At 43.1% G+C, this 19663-nt stretch overlaps 1 protein-coding gene across 4 annotated transcripts in view; it reads left to right on the top strand.

Moving 5' to 3' along the window:
* Kit (KIT proto-oncogene, receptor tyrosine kinase) overlaps positions 1-19663 on the top strand; it is a 75914-nt gene that overhangs the window by 22138 nt on the left and 34113 nt on the right. For all 4 annotated transcript variants that reach the window (XM_051198518.1, XM_051198517.1, XM_051198516.1 and 1 more), the window contains exons 2-5: positions 9276-9545; positions 11540-11821; positions 13095-13231; positions 17580-17748. In XM_051198518.1, coding sequence (XP_051054475.1) covers positions 9276-9545; positions 11540-11821; positions 13095-13231; positions 17580-17748 — 858 coding nt within the window. The remainder of the gene's footprint in view (positions 1-9275; positions 9546-11539; positions 11822-13094; positions 13232-17579; positions 17749-19663) is intronic.

The raw sequence follows: 19663 nt of genomic DNA, 5'->3' as shown, positions 1-19663 counted from the left end.
CACCAGGAGCTGGGCACACTTGTGCCCGCCTGTGAGTCCCTATTGCTCAAGATACAGAGATGGGGGTAGGGAGGCAGTCTCCTCAGCTCTGGCAGTGGAGATCAGTCTGAACAACACAGTGAGATTTCATCTCAAAAGATTAAAACAATAGCAACAACAAAACAACAACAAAGCCCCAAACCCCAAAAGCAGACATGCAAGGATACAAGAACGTTATGGGAAAGGCGATTTATTAGGCCCTGGCTTGTCCATGTGGTTAAGGCAGAAACTCGGGGCTGCCGGAGCAGCAGAGGCAGGAGGGGCCCAAACTGCTGGTGGACCCACTTGGCTGAAGTCCCCATGCAGCAGGGCAGGTAGGAGGAAGGATGGAGAGGCAGCCTCGCCCTGCCTCCCCCAGAGCAAAGTCACTCCTGTTTATCGAGGGAGGGGATGAGGGTGGCCTTCCTTCTCTAGCCCTGGGGAACTATGCTTCTTCCAAGACCCTTGGGATCTCCCCATCTCAGCCTCGTAAGCAATGGGACTGCAGGCTGGCCCCACTGTGCCTGGCTCTCAGTAATTTTATGAAATCTGGGCAAATCAGCCAGGCCTTTCTCCACTGTTCTTTCTCCATTTGGACACCTCCGTAGGACATACGTAGCAGAGAGCCTCATCTCCCTTGTACCACAGATCTTTTCCTGAAAAGACTGGGCCCCAAATTTGAGTCTTAACATAGTGTGTTACCCTGGCTTTGGTGCCCTTGAGCCATTATGGGCTCCTGCACCACTGGGCCTCCTGCAGCAGCCCAGGAATCCCTCTCCCAGCTGGTGTGTCTCTTCCATTTGCACCATCAACAGGAAGTGCCCTGGATTGTCAGTCTTTCCCTCCTTGTAATCTACCTACCTCAGTGATTGATACCCATAGTTACCATTTGGGCCAGTAAGAATGAGTGTGTCCTGGGCTCTTACCTTTCCTATCCTCTAATCTCTAGAGCTGGTTCAAATGTCCCTAAGTCTGTTTCTGTTAATCTCCTAATTACTTGACACCATCATCATCCCCATCACAGAGGCCTAAAATGTGAGTGTTGCCTTGTTTCTTCTCTATAGGGGCCAACCCACCTGGCCTCCCCTCAGGCACCTAGAAACACCCATCTCACCTGGCTGTCTTCCTACAGACAGCTCATTTCTCACCAGCTATTGGCTAGGACCTCTTCTAAGCTGACTTTGTTCTAGTCCTGTTCCTCAAATGGCAGCCAGGGCAGGCTCCCCACCCTCCTCTAGAGAAGCAGGCCCCGGGATGGCCATCCCCACCCTAACCTCTAGCTGAAACTCTGTTCTTCTAAAGGCTAGCACCTGAGCCTGTCGTTGTCCTCTCTCATCCCATCATCAGCCTGGCCATGCACTTTCTTCTACTTGAACTCTGAACCCTAGGAATCCCTTTCTGATTTCTGCCGACACTCCATGTCTCAGATTAATTCACTTTGATGTAGATATTCCTCAAGTTACAATAGGATCAGCACTGAAAAAACCATTATAAGTTATACATGTATTTAGTATGCTCCCTATTAGATAGACATCTAGCTTAGCCTGTCCTGAACTAAGAATGCTGTTAGCCCACAGTTGGACAAAGTAATCTAATACAAAGCCTGTTTGATTTTAAACAACTATAACAACAACAACAATGGTTGTCTGTCTAAGGTGGCTGAGTACCCTGCTAAAAATCCAAAGCCCTGTTTCCACTGAGGATTGCTTCTGAGTCCTCCTAAGGTGAAAAGTCAACCATGTATAGCCTTTGTTTTGTATGGTAGACCTTCATTGTATGGTTGTGATCTCTGGCTATGAGTCTGCCTCCTGCTGTATAGAGTGTGGGTGGTGTGTTCTTGGCTCTCCTCATTCCCCTAGTTAAATGGAGGGGCTGAGTTACTGTTGGTCTGTGGAGACATAGCTCACACCTGTTGTGTTAATTACTCACATGCCCATTTTATTATGTTTAATTTCTCTTCCTTCTGCCCCCCAGCTCTCTTTTGCAAACAGGCTCATCTTTAGGCCAACCTTGCCATGTACTGCCAAAGGAGCTGCTTTTAAAATAACCTTCCACAATGCCTTGTTTTCATGGGTTTTAAACTGACTTGCAAGTGGCTGCATTTCTTCCTTTCTTCCTTCCTTCCTTCCTTCCTTCCTTCCTTCCTTCCTTCCTTCCTTTCTTTCTTTCTTTGAGACAGGGTTTCTCTGTGGCTTTGGAGATTATCCTGGAACTAGCTCTGTAGACCAAGCTGGCCTGTAACTCAGAGATCCACCTGCCTTTGCCTCCCGAGTGCTGGGATTAAAGGTGAGTGCCACCAAAGCCCGGCTAAGTGGCTGCGTTTCTGTTTCTTGAAACATCAGTTTGGCTCATGAATCGGACAGACTTTGTACAAACACTAAATATCCCACCTCTAAAAGCTAAACAGAAGTTTGTATTTAAACCAAGGGGCTGTTTTCTTAGCCTGGGCCTGAAAAGAAGAAGTCTAAGTTTATTTATAGTATTGTCCAAACCTATTTGATCTTGACGATGAAGTCTATCAGTACTGAATTAAATATTGCCCAGGAAGTCCTTTGGAGACCTTGCAGTGGTGTTCCCTGTGTGTGTACTGCAAGTTAGTGGGCTCAAACTTGACCTGGAAGAAACTTTGAAAGGTGGCTAGTCCTGGTAGTCTGGGCATAAAGTAGTTTGATTTCTTTCAAAGTGCATGCTTCCCCACAAGTACACTTGATTTTATCTTTAATTGCATACTATGTAAACCAACATAAAAGGATAAAGTTATTTGCCACCAAATGAAACTGACCTTCAATAAAACACATGAGCAAACACTCACTGTGGTGTGGTACTGAATGGTGCTCCCACTTAATGGTCTCTCCTCTAGATGCGCCTTCTCGTTCCCTACCCCTCCTTGCATTTATTGAGCACATGCTGTGTCCTGGTTTTGCAGGCGGTACTGGAGGCTGAGAGCTCACTGCTGAGGCTACTCATACAGGCCCTCAGAGGCATAGCTAACCCTGAATCCCTGATAACATCTACTTGGAGAAGTTGCTCTCTTCCTCATGTGCTGGTTCTCCAGTCTTGGATATCATGGCCCTTTCTCCCAGAGCTTTTCTAGGTCTCTCCGGGTGGGGGGGGGGGCAGCCTAATAGTCTTCATTCAGTCTGTAGCATGTTGCTGGCTCCCACTGTCTTTATTTGATTCACATTGTCTGTCTCCTGTACAAGGCTCTGGGGTCTCGTCAGTGTAAGGATTCAGGCATTATGCTGGCCTGAACCTGTCACCTGGCAGAATGCATTCAGGACAACACTGGTCAGCCCAGGGTTCCATGAGTACTGGTCTGCACACAGGTGCAAAGGACCCCTTTAAAAGAAAGATCCCCAACCACTTAGGATCCCCCGCCTTTCCTGCTGTTCCCCTGGGGTAGACAGAATTTTTCCTGTCTCCCTCTTCTCTTCTGTCTTCTCTCTGTCTCTGTGTCTCTTTACCTCTTTTCTCTTTCCTTTCTCCTCCCCCATTCCTAATAAAACTTCCCACTTAAGCTCTGTGTGCCTGGCATGTTTGTCCCCCACCTCAGTCACCCTCACCTGCCATGGAATCCGCCAAGTTTCCCCACAAGTATTCCTAACAGTCAGCACCTGGCTTTAGTTATGCAACAGGTTTGTGCTGAAGCATCTACCTAGCGGCATGCAGATAATTCTAGGTCCTGCTTAGTCTGGGTTCCCTTAGTGTGAGGGTGAGCCAGAGTCCCCCTACCGTGGGAGTGGTTTGAGGGCCCATATGACATTCACTGAGTCCTTCTCACTGCCCCCAGTTCTGTTCTGTTTCCAGTATCATCTTTGTAAGGTCTCCAGGGTGTTGTGGGCAATTATGGGGATCCTTCCATCTTGGTTATTATCCATTGTATTCCTGTGGGGCTGTAAAAGTATGTCAGAAACAATATGACATACACATCATTAGTGTTTCTTTTGATTACAAATTGTGACTAAACAGTACAGAAACCAAGGAGCAGTTGAACTACATACGAGGTAGAGGCTCCGTCTTCTGGCCTACTTCCCCAAAACCAGTCAAGGCCCCTCTGCGTGGGTTTCTTTCCCAGCCATCTTTTTACCTGGTTCCTTATATTCGCCTCAAAGGTGGCAAGCCTTTGAAATGACTTCCCTACTTTTAACCCCATCTAGAAATACAGGCTTTGCAGGGATGGTCCTTTATCCAAGAACATGGCCCTACAAGTCAAGGTCAGTAGGAACCAACCACTACTGCAGGGGCTGGGACCAATAGGCTCAGTCAGTGGGGGGGGGGGGACAGTCTGGTACATTGTAACAAATACAAGTATGCCTTAAACATTTTATTTTTCTTAAAAAAAAAAATGAAAGTTGGCCTACAACATGTATCTTCAGTAGAGGACCAAAGTCTTTTTTAAGTTCCCAAGTCGTTCTCGGTATTTTGAGCGCCCATGCTCGCATCACATACATCATACCCCAAATGCAAGCTCTGTGTGTTCTATTTCATTCCCTCCCAAGTCCTCCTCAGACTTGCCGAGTGCAGGCTGCAAACTGGAGGCCCCCTCTAATCTTAATCTAATCTAAACGTTTCACCCACATTAAATCCAACAGTAGATCTCCCACCAGAGGCACCTCTCACAGTTTCTGTTAATCATGAGCCTTCAGCCGTTTCCCCCGACACACGTACACTCATTTTCTTTTGTGTGTTTTCATAGCATGTACTTCATACGTGTAATTGATACGCTATCAGTGCATATCCTACACAGTGGGAGTAGCAGTTGACTACCCTGGGGCACAAATGCTCTGGGCTCCTCTGTGTTACGGGGTCAGCATGAGCTTCTGAATCCTCAGCTCAGAGGGAAAAGAACTCTGTCCAACACTGCAATTCCAGGAAGTTATAGTATGAACAGTGAACGACGAGGAATTCAATGTTTGTTGCTTTTGTTTTTAATGACATGATTTAAGCCACACTGGGATCCTCCAGTGGTGGGAGTATTAGCTAAGAAAGAGCCAGAGTGGATGGAGAAGGCTTAAATGGTCCTCATTGAAGGTTTTTGCTTGTTTTATTTTAATTTTACTATGCTTTTGTTTGTTTTTCAAGTCAGGGTTTCTCTGTATAACAGCTCTGGTTGTCCTGGAACTCATTCTATAGACCAGTTTGAAACTCCTAGATCCACCTGCCTCTGCCTCCCAAGTCCTGGGATTAAAGATGTGTGCCACCACCACCTGGCCTAATCTTAGGCTTTTAAAAAACAATGGTACAATATACATGACAATAGAGTGTGCTACTTTAAATTATCTAGTTCAGCAGTGATGAGAACGAGTACAGTGTGGGGCAGTCACCCTTCTCCTTTCCACTCTTATGAGAGCGAGTACACAGTGTGAAGAAGTCACCATTCCCTCTCATTTCCAGGGCCTTGTTACCCTCCCAGACATAGCTGCCATCTGTCTAGTGGTCTCTTCATACCCCACTCCCCACTGGTCTCCAGCTCCTAGTAACCTCCATGCTACTTTCTGTCCCTGAATTGCCCAGCTCCTTGTACTTCATGAAAGGAAGGCTGTGCATCCACCCGTGGCCTACCATGTTGTACCATGTGTTGGTGCTTTACTCATTTTTACAGCTTACAATATTTCATTGTACTAACACCCAACATTTTATCTGTCACGAGACAATTGTGTTCTTTCTGTCTTTTGGCTCCACTGAATGGTATGAATGTTGCCGTTGGGTGTGTTTGAGCCCCCCGCCTTCAGCTGTCTTGATTTGGGGCAAATTACACAGATAATAGAGAAGACATTGTAAGTACTTGAAGAGGCTACGAGAATAGGATGTGTTGACATTTCTTTTGCACTGGTGTCTTTTCATTGTGGTCTATTTATGTGCCTCCTCTGTTGGTCCCTAGAGTGGTGAGTTTTATCTTATGTCATTTTCTTTTGGTTCATTAACAAGTTCAGGGACAAGAAAATAAATAACTCTTAGTACTACCCACAGCAACACATAGTTAAGGAAGTATCACATTTGGATACAAAAGTCCCGGTGTAGATAAAAGATAGCCAAATCAACATTGTTGGAGACTTGCTGAATATCAGGTATACATTTCAAAATGTATATCTTAAGAGTGGTTCCACAGCTCAGTTGAAATAATGTGTGTCTGTGTGTATATTTTTGTATGTGTGTGTATATATATGTTGTGGTGTGTATGTGTATATGTATGTGCATATATGTTTGTGGTGTGTGTGTGGTGTGTATGTGTGTATGTGTATATGTATGTGCATGCATGTTTGTGGTGTGTGTATGTATGTGCATGTATGTTTGTGGTGTGTGTGTATATGTGTATGTATGTTTGTGGTGTGTGTATGTCTGAGGTGTGTATGAGTGTATGTGTGTATATGTATGTTTGTGGTGTGTGTCCTTGTGTGTGGGTGTGTGTATATGAGTTTATGTGTGTTGTGTGCGTATGTCTATATGTATGTGTGTGGTGTGTGTATGTATGTTTGTGGGGTGTGTGTGTGTGTGTGTGTATGGGCACCTACACCCCTTTGCACAGAGGTCAGAGGAGAACCTCACATGCTGCCTTTGATATTAATCACCCACTCCTGAGACAGGCTCTCTCACTGACCTGGAGCCTGCTGTGTGGATTAGGCCAGCCAGAGAGTGAGTTCTTGGGGGTCTCTGCCTGCCAAGGCTGGAGATAAGGGATACTCTCATCCCTGTTTGTTTTGTTGTTGTTGGGCTGAGGATCCAGACTCAGCTCTGAGGCTTGTTCCACAAGCCTTCTCCCTGAGCGAGCATCCTTCTAGCCCCAGAGCGTCCTTCTAAGGGATGTTACTTCAATGGGAATCTCTGTTTTTCTAAACCTGAGTCTCTGTTACTGTTGTTGTTATTATTATTATTTTTAGAGAGGCTATGATAGTAACATTGAAGATAGTTTGGAAACAAGGGAATAAATTTTACCTTCACTAGCACCCTAATGAAACTTTGTTTCATATTGTTTATGAAGGTTGAATTTACAAGTCATTTTTGAAAATAAATCCCTGAATACTTCTAATGGTAATTGTTTTTAAAATTTTACAAAATGATATAAGGGGCCAACTGAATTTTTGGATTAAGTTTGCTGTCATTGTTCGCCGAAGCATGCATATTTCATATCTCTGGGACTAGTCCTTCCCTCTACAGCTACATAATTGGAATATAAGTAACTGAAATAATAGCATCTCTATTTATTGCCCTCCCCTTTCTGAAGGCTCCCTAGGCCTCTGAAAACAGTTCCCACTGCTCCATGACCTTAAGCTGGGTGGGCCATTGAGATGTGAAGCCTGGTGGCTCAGGTAGGCTTTGTCACCCTTTAACATCTCTCTGGTTGCCGGTGCTTAGTGACTTTTGATGGCTATAATCCCTGTCATTGTTAACCTGGGCAGTGTCTTTTGCTCTGGGGTGACCTTTTGCTTGACACATGGGATCACAGTTGAACTTAGGGTAATTTAAACAGGGATTGGAGCTGATGCTGCACACATAAGCCTGTAGGGGACAATTTGAGCCTTTCTCTACAGTGCCTTTCTTCTGTCCTTTTCCCCAGACTGTCCGCCTTTTGTCTTCACTTATGTGTAGCTCTCCTGTGTTCTGCACTTTGCAGACATCTTTGATTGTACATTTATTTTGTTCTCCATCTCTTGCCATAAGGAGAGCCCCACACTTGGAGCTGCCTATCCTGGAACAGGCAGAAATTCCCACTCCACTGAAATTGTGCCCTTGAATTCCATGGGTCACTTAGGTTGTGTGTGGGTGCGGTGTATTTATTTATTTATTTATTTATTTATTTATTTATTTATTTATTTATTTATGTGTGAAGCAGGGTTCTGCTATGTAGACCAAGCAGGCCTCAATTTATAGACATCCGATTGCCCTTGCCTCCTATTTGCTGGCCAGCTCCCAGGAGTTGCCTTGTAACTGTCTTAGAGGATTTGTTTCTTGTCTGTAGTCAAGTGGTATCTGTCTCAACCCCAGCACTTTTCTGGCACTTTCTAAAGCAGGGTCTTGCCTTGGCCTCCTCTCTCTTGTACTTCCCTCCCCCTCCCTTCCCCTCCTCCTTCCATCTTTCCACTTCTCCCCCATCCTTGATGATTTAAAAACAGCTACAACACCACCCTTTTCATGACTTTCCCACCTGATTTGGTCTGGTAGAACCCTCGATTTTAGGGGTTCCGTCCTTTAGTTGTTCCTGTCCAGTGCTCATCCTGCAGTTTGGACCAGGCTTCTGCCGAGGTGTGGCGGCTCTTAGTGGTCTGCCAAGCTCTTCAGCTTTACTTATCATGCTCCGACAATGACCGTTTTGCAGCCAGTGCCTCATATGTGGTAACTGTCTCAGAGTCTAATTTGGAAGGTGCGGTCATCATTTTTACCTTGACATTTGGAGATATATAGATATCTATTTCTGTGATCCTTGTCAGGAAAGGAGAAATAGATGAATTTCAGTGCTTGAAGAAAAATAGAAAGATGTTCTCCTGTCATGTATACTCTTATTTTTAATGTGCCTTTTCACAGTTATATACACACACATTGTGTATACACACACACATACACACACACATATATATATATTATGTATATGTGTTTATCATACCTGCCTACTGCTATATATGCATATTTATCTTACCTGCCTGCTGCTACTCTGTCTTCTCTCTCCATCAACCTCCTAAGCTCCTTGTTCCTAGTCCCTTTCTACTTATACAAAGTTTTATTTTGTCTTTGGTGCCCACTGACTTGTATGAGGAGTGCCTGCATGAGCAAGGCTCGAGGCTCATTTCTTTGACTAAAGGCAACTTACCAGTGGCTACACCACTGAGGAATAAGTCATGTCCATGCCCTAAAGGTAGACAGTAGATCTTTTTTTTTTTTTGTTTTGTTTTGTTTTGTTTTGTTTTTTGTTTCTTGTTTCCACCGTATAAGATGTCGCTGTGGTTTTTAAGGTGAACATTAGTGTAGCAGCATCATGAGGACAGTCCGGCATCAGTGTAAGCCCTGTGCATGGTTGAGCCAAAGAAAGCCTCACGTCCATCTCAGCAGCTTGTACACCAAATATGACCCATAGGACTAATTGAAGGTTGCAGAAAATAACTTTATAGATGAATTTAAACTTTAGACAGAATTCCCTCTTCAGCCACAAATAGCAGGACTATTTTTACTGTGGAGTACACAGAAGATGGAACTCAATATTAGAAGAAATGCTTTATTTTGCCAAGACAGCTCACACTCAACACAGTCCTTGTTTTTCTTGGCAGGAACTTCCCAGCCATCTGTGAGTCCAGTGGAGCTGTCTCCACCATCCATCGAGCCAGCGCAATCGGAGTTAATAGTCGAAGCTGGTGACACCATCAGGCTTATGTGTGTTGATCCTGCCTTCGTCAAATGGACTTTCGAGACTATCAATCTAATGAGTGAGAATAAGCACAGAGAATGGATTCAGGAAAATGCCAAAGCCACTCATACCGGCAGATATACGTGTGTCAACAGCGCCGGCCTCAGGAGCTCTGTTTATGTGTTTGTTAGAGGTAAATGCTGGGCTTTCTGTGTTGCTGTGCCATAGAGTGTCTGGTACCCTGTTCTTACTTGTAGGTGACAGGTAGGTGACCAAACCGCAGGCAGAGTTTTGCTGGCTGGTTCTAGAAGGCATAACATAAATGTTTTCCTTTGCTGGGTTCCACTATCTTTTGATTCACGGTGGCTTTGAGTGTGACCCCAGCTGGGGGTCTGCAAGGCTGTAACTGGATTACAGTCTGGATAGCCCATTTGTCCTGGTGCTTGGGGTCAACCCTAAGAATAAATTAGGCCCTTTGGGAAAACTGTATTTTAATGCCTGGAGATACTAAATATTCCCACTTAGTAGAAACACTTCAGGGAAACAAAGGCCTCCAAAGGCCTAAACAGACTAGCAACTTCAAAAGACTTGGACCACTCTTAAGGGAGTAAATTCCAGAAAAAACGACTCAGACAGCTAAGCATCCTTTACCAGTCATAAGTTCTTTTGGAGTCGTTCTTTTGAACACTTACAACCTCTTGGAAACAAAAGAAAAAAGGGATGAGGCAGTTATATATTCCTATACCCCATTTTCTAGACACATTCAGCAATTTGTGTATGTGTGCTTTTGCTATGATGTCAAGAGCCTGCAGAGCAATATCCTTTGGGTGAAGTAAAAACAAAGCTAATGACAGTTTAAGAGATACACGAGAGAACAGGAAATGAAAGTCCTGGTCCTAGCACTGGTTGTATTGGGATGAGGCCTTCCGTTTATAAGGTGTCCGCCGTTCTGTGAGTATATAGTAGATACATTTCTTGTGCCTGGGAGATGTGCTGCCTAGTGCCTCCATTTCTCACTGTGGTTTTTAGATAAGATGAGCAGTCTCCCTTAAGGGATTGTTAGGGAGACGCAATTATACAAATCTTAGCGTGCTCAAGCAGGGGTTAATAAAGCTGCCTCAGAAGATTGCCATGAAATTGGCTGCGCCTCTGCCGGCTTTATCAGTTGCCCTTCCTTAAGTGGGCAGTGGAGGGGACATGTTCTGCTGATAAGCCACAGTTTAGCTTCAGGGTTCCGCTTCGGAATTGTTAAGCCCATCCCCAAGCTGCTGGTGACATTGGAGAAGGTGTTCTATAATTTCTAGGTGGTAATGAAAGTACCATTAGCTTACTGATGGACTGCTTAGACACCGAGTTAACTGGAGCAGTCAGAGCTCACACCCTTTTTCACATTTAGACCCTTAACTAGTCTATGCCCCTTCGAGGAAAGAAGTTAGCACCTTGTTGGAGGCTCTACGCCTGGTGACAGAGAAAGTATAAGCAGAAAATCAGTTGTGGCTTCTGATCACAGTCTGTTCATGAAGGTTTGATTTTCTTTTTTCCCTTTAGTTAAATTAAACAAGTATATTTCAGTGGCAACAGACTCTGTGTGTTGGTAAGATTTGATTTCCAGGTGGAGAGGATAATTTTTAAACAGAACCTCAGGGGGCTGGGTGGATAGTTTGCTTAGTTGAATGAGTGCTTGCCATACAAGCTTAAGGACCTTTGTTTAACCCATAAGTCCCACATGTAGGCCAATGTGTTGGAGGCTGGAGAGGAAGCTCCATCTTTAAGAGCACATGGCTGATTTTACTGGGGACCCATTTTGGTTCCCAGTGCCCACAATGGGCAGCTCACAACCACTTACAACTCTGGCTCTAGGGACCTGACACCCCTTCTAGTCTTCAATCTGTGTGTGCATGGTCTACATACAGACAAGCTGTTACATACTCAAACATGTAAATTAAAATAAAAAAAAAAAAAAACTGAAAGCTGCTGTGTTATGCAATCTTCTAATGGTTTTAAGGCTTTAAAAAATGTTCTCATGTCATGGTGTACACCTTTAATCCCAGCTGAGGCAGATGGATCTCTGTGAGCTTGAAGCCACCGTGGTCTACAAGTTCCAGGCTGACATAGTCTAACCCTATCTAAACAAATAGTGTCCACACTCATCCCTGCAACACGCTGACTTTTTGTTCTCTTTCGTAGATCCTGACATACTTTTCCTGGTTGACCTTCCCTTGTATGGGAAAGAAGACAATGACACGCTGGTCCGCTGCCCTCTGACAGACCCACAGGTGTCAGATTATTCCCTCAGGGAGTGTGATGGGAAGTCTCTCCCCAAGGACCTGACATTTGTCCCAAACCCCAAGGCTGGCATCACCATCAAAAACGTGAAGCGCACCTACCACCGGCTCTGTCTCCGCTGTGCTGCCCAGCGCGGAGGCAAATGGGTGTTGTCGGACAGATTCATCCTGAAAGTGAGGGCAGGTATGACTCCCTTCTTACATCTTGTGGGAGATGTAGACCCTGTTCATGGGGCCAACATTTCTCCTCCCACTTAGCTTAAGGCATCAGGACACAAGCCACCAGCTTCCAAAGTAATGCCACACTTCGAATTCCTCCAAAGTGACAGGTTCTGCTGGCTAAGATGGATTAAACTTGCTGGTTTAGGGCACCCCAAAGTGACTTCCTTGCCACAAGTGTTCCCACTCAAGAGGAAGATTTAATGTGGGAAGATTAGTCTACAAGGGGTTTCTTCTATAATTTGCTGTGGACAAGTGACTTGACTTTTTTCCCCTTTAGCTGACTGATTCTAATGCATTCCCAAGCCATTCAAGCTCTGGGAAAGAAAGTGCTCACAACCTGTGGAACTTAACTACTGTGGCGCCACATGGAACCTCTCAGTAGTTGGAAGATTAACTACGCTTTATATTTGAGGTTATCTAACTCAGCATCACTTTGGGATTCAACTGATGAGAATTTTTAAGCTTGAAAAACTGCATTCATTAAAATGAAGGACATTTTAATGATTTAAAAGATGGAGATTTTCAGAACTAAGCAGGGTGTGAATTGTATAATAGGTTGGAAAGATAACCATTGGCTAAGAGAATAATTTTAGTTGTAGGCTAGGTCCTCAAGAAATTATCAGATGTTCCCCAGGTAAAAATTAAATCTGCTTTACTATGCTAACTTCTTACCCCTGATTGGAAAAAAAGGCAGAAGTATTTATGATTGCCAAGTGGACGGACATTCCTACCTTTTTCACTTAGCGTGGGAATATACTTGTGAGATGAGTGACTTAATTGGTGGCATATGTAGATATGTAAGCAACGTAGCTAGGTTGGAATGTATTGTGTTTTGCTTTTTATTTAATGATATAATGCAAGCTGTGCACAGTCAAGAGAAAGCAAGTTTGGGCCTAGAAAGGTGGCCCAGAAATGAAAAGTTCTTGCTGCTCGTCCAAAAGATCAGTTCAGATCCCAAACTTGACCTTGAGGACTTTGAGTGGCTTACATCTGCATAACTCCAGCTCCAGGGTATTCAACAACCTCCTTTTGGCCTTCTCAGACCCCGCGCGCACCCCACACCCCCACACACACAACATGGCATATACCTACACAGACACAGGCATACACAAATAAATAAAACTAAAATAATTTAAAAAGAAAAGAAAAACAAGATTGCGTTAAACCACAAGAAGTTAAAATTCATGCTATAACAAAACAACTGACTTCAGGTATATATTTCTTTTTAATTCTAGCCATCAAAGCTATCCCTGTTGTGTCTGTGCCCAAAACAAGTCATCTCCTTAGGGAAGGGGACAAGTTTACAGTGACATGCACCATAAAAGATGTGTCTAGTTCTGTGGGCTCGATGTGGATAAAGGGGAGTACTCAGGTAAGGGATTCTATTCATCCTTTTGGCTTGTGGCTATCCCTGTGTGGGAAATTGTGCAAGCTCTCTACCAAACTGGCCTGCAGGTGACTCTGCTGGTAGACATGGCTGTTAGCAACTGGCTGAGAGTATGTTCACGTGGTATTTGCCTGTATATATTACAAGGTGTATTTATTATTAGTGGCAAGTAACTGCCACATTCTCACTATATTTTGAGAGAAGAGTAGGAATTAGCCTCAGGTTATTACTTTAACTCTTCTCCTCCTCCTTCTTATGACTTTAGTAAAGAAATTAAAAACAAAACAACAAAACAAATGAATAATTATATGGCCTTCAGGTAAATATTATCTGCTTAGGCCAGATGATAGCAAGAGTCCAGCAGCCCTCTCCCCTCTTTTTGTGAAGACTAAGTGGTATCATGCATAGCCCACAAAGCTCTTCTGGTCCCTGAAGAATGGCTGGGGATGAGGTTCTCTCTGCAGCCTGGACCTCCCAACTTTGAGGCTGGTTACCTGGGATTAATTTACTAATGGTTTTCTATTTGTTTTAGTTGCTATTAATAGAATGGCTATCTTTAATGTGAAACATTTAGATATGTTTTATGTTCTCATTCAGTTGACAACTATATATTGAATGCTTACTATGTGTCAGATGCTGAGTTGGGCATATCTTAAGTAAATTTTAGCCAGATACTCCACGCCCCTAACTCTTTTTCTTTCAGTGCTAAGGCTTGAACCCAAAGGCATTATGCCTGCTAGGCAAGGGCACTGTCTAACCAATTTTAGACAGTTTTATTTGATCCATCCTTCCTTCCTTCCTTCCTTCCTTCCTTCCTTCCTTCCTTCCTTCCTTCCTTCTTTTCTTCCTTCCTTGGTCTCGAGTAACTCAATAACAAGGGTTTTTAAATGCTTAATTTTCCTAATATTTTGCATTAAAATTCCCATTAACTGAGTTTCCTCTCTAGCTTTAAGTAATTTTAGTGAGACAATTACCTAGCCATGAGTAGTTCCTCTTCATCTCACATGTGGGAATGTGAAGAGGAAAAATGAAATGCATTTTATTCCTCCTCTTCCTCCTCCTCTTGGCCAGTGTTCAACATGGGCAATTTCATGCCTGCATAAAGAGTTCTGTGCTAAACGTATAACCATGGTGATCCGCATAATGATGGCATTTCTTCAGACCTTGATGGATGACATCTTGCTTCGGCTGTGAAACCTGCTACTGGCCTGGAGAATAGATTGTACTGGAGACTGATTCTTTTAAACCAATGGCTCAGAGAAACAACTTTTAGTTTTTAAGGCCATCTAATATAATAAAAATAATAGCTTCTGTATGGATTTTGAGCTAACCTTACAGAGCACAATCCCATATTAATTGGCTTTCTATAATGCTTGATTTCAGATGAGAGAACAATTTAGACTGTGTGTGTGTATTTGAGCCTGTGTGTACTTGAAAATTAGCCCTCTTAAGATGAGAAATTCAATTGCCCCAGGTGGTTTTGTTCTGAACCACAGTTCCCAGGAGCCCTGCATGCCATTCCCAATTAACCCACTGGCGATGGTAGCTAAGTCTTTAGTGTTAGGAACTCTTTGGGGAGATCCCAGTGTGTGCCTCCAAGGGTTAAAGAAAACCAAATCATGTGCAGACAGCATGTAATGTGTGACTTGCAGATGGGACTCTTGGCTCTATGCCAGGGTTCACCATGAATCTTTTATTGGTCCTTTGGCATAATTTGGAATGCTGTTAGCACTATCAGATTATTTAAAAAAAAATCCATAATGTTTGATCCTGGCCATTTAGAGGGAGTTTCAGTCATGAGAAATTGAGACTACAAAGAGATCTTAAGAGTGTGTGATTATTTGTTCAAGCATATGTCTTGAGGCTTCAAGGATGGTTGTTCATCTCAGCTAGCTTTCCTAGTGTTTCCAAGCACTAACGTTTCTATTGGCTTTCACTTGTGAGTTTGGTGGTATGCTAAATTATGATCTTTGACTTTAGGGCATTGCTAGAAAATCATTTTTGACCAAGCTGTTTTGTTCTGCACTGAGCATCTCAGAGTTTGTGCTGAGCACTCTTTTGGGGAACTCTCTGGCTTCCACTGGGGGAAATGGTGTCCCATCTGTTTGTTGTTATCACAGTAGCTTTGGAGAGGAGTCAGGAAGAGTGGCCTAAAGGCCATCATAAGGTGGTTCATTTTGTTTTGATAGTGATCCTATGCAGGGAAATGTCAGATTTCTACCACTTAGAAATACCTAGAAGGGATGACTTGGAATCTGTAGCATCCATATGGGAAAGGCCTTTAAAGCCCGATTGTTAGCACACACCTTTTAGAAACAAAGGCCAAGGCCAAATTGCGTCTTTGATTTGATCAAGAGCTCACAGTCAGCTAATGACCACATAGATACTCTTACTTTTTTAAAGCTGTAGGCCATTAACGTTTATTTATGGTTATTTTAATGTAACAGGATTCTAACTATTGTGGGCGGGACATTAGCTCTGTCACAGAGCACTTGCTTTGCCTGTGTGAGGCCTTCAGTTCCCGGCCTGAAGAAAAATTCTTAAACTATAATTATATGAGGGGAATAAAAAGAGAGGCATGGTCTGTGTTTGTAGTTAGCAATGCTGTATATATAATAGAAATATAATGTGAATTTCACAAGCCATTTAAAATTTTCTAGTAGGCACATTCCAAAAATAAGTGATTTTCAGGCCATATTTGACCCAGTAATATGAAATACTATAATTTCTTACTAAAATTAACATAAATTTATTAATAATATATTCTTCATCTTAGATAATTCTAACTAACCAGAATCTAGCATATGTTTTATATGACTCACAATTACCATATTTGAAGTACTTCATCATCACATGTGGCTAGTCCTTATTAATGCCAGGTAGCCTGCACATTTCCTGTGTTTGTTTCTCTTGTCTTTTCCCCATGTGAATGTCTTTTCACTTGGCCATAGTATTAAGCTTGATGCTTTGTGATAGCTTCTTACTATGGTAGCCCAAGCTGGCCTTGAACCTGTAACTGTCGGTCTGACTCAGCTCCCAAGTGTTGGCGCTACAGATATGAGCTGCCTTGTCCCTCCTATGCTGTGTCTAAGCAACACAAGCATTTCAGTCATTTCCTACGCACACATCATAATCTTTATTGTGACATTTACCTGATGTATATTCATGTTGTTTCGAGTGTTCCTGAAGTCACACCGTGGAACGTTTTTCTTGTTATGTCCCTTTGACACATCTGATCTGAGGACCTGACTGTCCTGCCAAACTCCTTTCTAGCATTGTTCCCATTAGGAGGCTGCTGGGCTAGCACTGCCAGGGCAATGTAGCTGGCCATCACCCTTGCCCTTGGTCATTGTCAGTATCAGTTCCAGCTTGCTTGTTTTCTTTAGTTGATATTGTTTTCCCATTGTAACAGGAATGCGTGTCCATTGCAGCAAATTTGGAGTAGCACAGACCACCTATGTTAGTTTTCCTGTGACATTTCCTATGCAAGCACCCCTCCATGTGTGGTCTGCAGACTGATCACAAGAACGATGTCAGGAGGGTTGCCTGCTCAAATGCTTTGTGGTATGGTCCTGTATGTGTCATGTGCCTCAGTCCCTTCAAGTAGTTAAGAAAATGTGACTGGGCTGATAACTGTGATGCTGAAACACCAAGTCAGCTGTGCATATTCCGATTCTCATTTTATTTCTGAGGATACTAAATGCTGATAGAAAGATTGTGTTTCCTTGCAGTTCCTAGATTCACACATGGAAAAGGTAACAGAGGGAGTGGGGATGCAGCAGGTCAGCCAAGCCTGCTTGCCAGCATGCGTGAAACCCTGGGCTCAGTGCACAGCGCAACATAAACTGGGCTTGAATGGTGGCTTGTGCTTGTGATCCCAGCACTCAGGTGGAGGGTGGCAGGTGGCTCAGAAGTTCAAGGTCATTCTTGGCCATATAGGGAGTTAGAAAGCCAACCTGGGCTATCCTGGGCTACACGGAGATCCTGTCTCAAAGGGGGGGGGCAGGAAATGTTAATGGCGTAAGTGTGCTGACTCACTTTTGAAGTATTAGTATTCTGTAATCTTACTAAAATCTAATACTGCAGCAGACGTTGTGAATTTTCTCATTTTTATCCCAATCATTCATAATGACTATCTTTCAATATAATCCTGTGATATGAAGGGTTCTAGTGACAGGCTTGTCATGATGCCTTATTATTCCTCCTCAGTAGTGTATAATGAATGCTAATATGGAGAAGTTAATTGCTGCTATTTTTAATTTAGGAAAGATCCTGAATATAAATTATATGGTAATCTTGATTTTTTTTTCCCCTCCCCTTCTGAAAACCGTAGGCTAAAGCACAGGTAAAACGAAGTAGCTGGCATCGGGGTGACTTCGACTATGAACGCCAGGAGACACTGACTATCAGCTCAGCAAGAGTTAATGATTCTGGAGTGTTCATGTGTTATGCCAATAATACTTTTGGATCAGCAAATGTCACAACAACCTTGAAAGTAGTAGGTAAATATCTCTATGGGAATGCGTAAATTATTGGCAATAGTGAAAGGAGGAATTACTAGATAGTTTCCTTTTTATGCAAATGGGACTCTAAGAACTGATTTGTAGAATTTATTATCACCAAATGAATGAATGAACGAGCGAACGAATGAACGAATGAATGAATATTATCCCTGGAGCTTCTTCCCAGAAAAATACCAAACCAGATCCTACCAGTTTACTCCAAAAAACTGGAGACCAGTCACTGAAGTTCAGATCTGTCACTCTGCGCTCCCACCTTCTGCTCCCTCAGCAAGCAATGCATATACTGAGTTTCCCCTCACACTTTAGCCCTCGATGAGCAATTTGAGCTTGGAAATGACTGTAGATGTTCTTTGTCAGGATCAAAGATGCGTAGAGCCTGGGGTATTTCTCTATCTTCCGGTACACTGGTTTTGTCCGTTGTTGTCTTTAGTCCTTTTGTGGTCTGTGCTACATTGGGCTTATGCAGCCTTTTTGTACTCCTCTCTCTCTGCTCTGCAGCTTTAAATCAAATTCATCACTCACATGGTCATGAAAGAGGTGTTGATCCGAGAGAGGCTGAGCTGGAGTCAGGTCCTGAGGGTCCTCCCTGCTCCCAGGTTCTCCACATTAGCTCTGCACAGTTGAGCTTTGGTCCTCCCAATGCTAGAAATCTCACGATTTTTATTCCCCAGGCAGCTCCTTAAGGAGAGGCAGCACATAGTGGGTTCCTTGTTATTTTGTTTTACCTAGAACAATAGCAGTTACCTTAAAATTACTTTATTCATAGGGGTTTTTGGTTCTTGTGTCTTTAATTAAAAAGAAAAAACACATTTCAATCTTTACATTTTTAATATATAAAATTATATATATGTTTCTGCGCATATGTATATATACACTTACATATATATGTACACACACAAGACTTTTTAATGCAGGCATTTTCTTGCTACAATAACACACATGTGACGCCATGAAACAAGTCTTTGTAAGCAGTAATAAAGCTATGCAGTGTTTGTTTTTGTCTCTCCCCTTCCCCCATCCCAGATTCCAGTAATTTATGGAACAGAGCTCTGTGATTTTTTTTTTTCCCCTCTCACCCTGTAGTAATGTCATAAAAATTTGGTGTTTCTGCCCAAGTTCTAATGGGAAGTCTCTCAACAGTCAAACACAGAGAAGACACTCCGCTTATAATTATAGAGTCATCACACAGAAAGTGTGCCCCTCTGTCCCCAAATGTGATCGTGAGCCATTTATTAATTTGAATAGAGGGCTATGCTTTTAAAATATTAAACTCCATAAGCACTAATTTGCTAAGTTGATTAGGGAGCATGTTGATATATCCTCTTCAGCTCCAGAAAGCAATTAGTAAAGATGTTTTGAGCGTATTGTTGTATGTAATCGGATTTTAAAAATCCATTCATCAGTTTCCAAGAATTAGAAATGTGTGACTGGAAAGCCATCCCCGTGGCTGTGAAATTTGAATCTGGTTTTGTTGTGGGTTAGGAGTGAGTTGTGGTGGGACAGGAACAGGAAATGTCAATGAGAGGGTAATTCTGTTGGGGCTAGGTGTGGGGTTGAGATCCAACATGGGATGGGTCTTAGAGTAAGACTTTGGGATTCTGCTGACTTGTTTTTTTTTTTTAATATTTAGAATTATGTACAGTGAAGGGCCAAAACATGATGTTGCAGGGCTACATACAGATCATAAAAAATTTACTCTCACTGAAGCAAATAAACATACCACCATCTACAGTTATCTTTTGGTTGTTTTTTGTGGCAAGAGCAGATGGAATCTGACCTGGATTGGGGTTAGTTAGGGCTCTGATACTTAGCTTTCTAATGTACCCCATATTTTCTCTGTGTTTCCTCTCAGGAGAAATAGCCTTCAGCACCCACAGCATTGGAGATGAGGCGA

This window comes from Phodopus roborovskii, unplaced genomic scaffold (genome assembly GCF_943737965.1).
Source record: "Phodopus roborovskii unplaced genomic scaffold, PHOROB, whole genome shotgun sequence".
NCBI classification, from domain to species: domain Eukaryota; kingdom Metazoa; phylum Chordata; class Mammalia; order Rodentia; family Cricetidae; genus Phodopus; species Phodopus roborovskii.
Note: the sequence above shows the minus strand (reverse complement) of the source record. Positions and strands in the feature narration are given on the sequence as shown.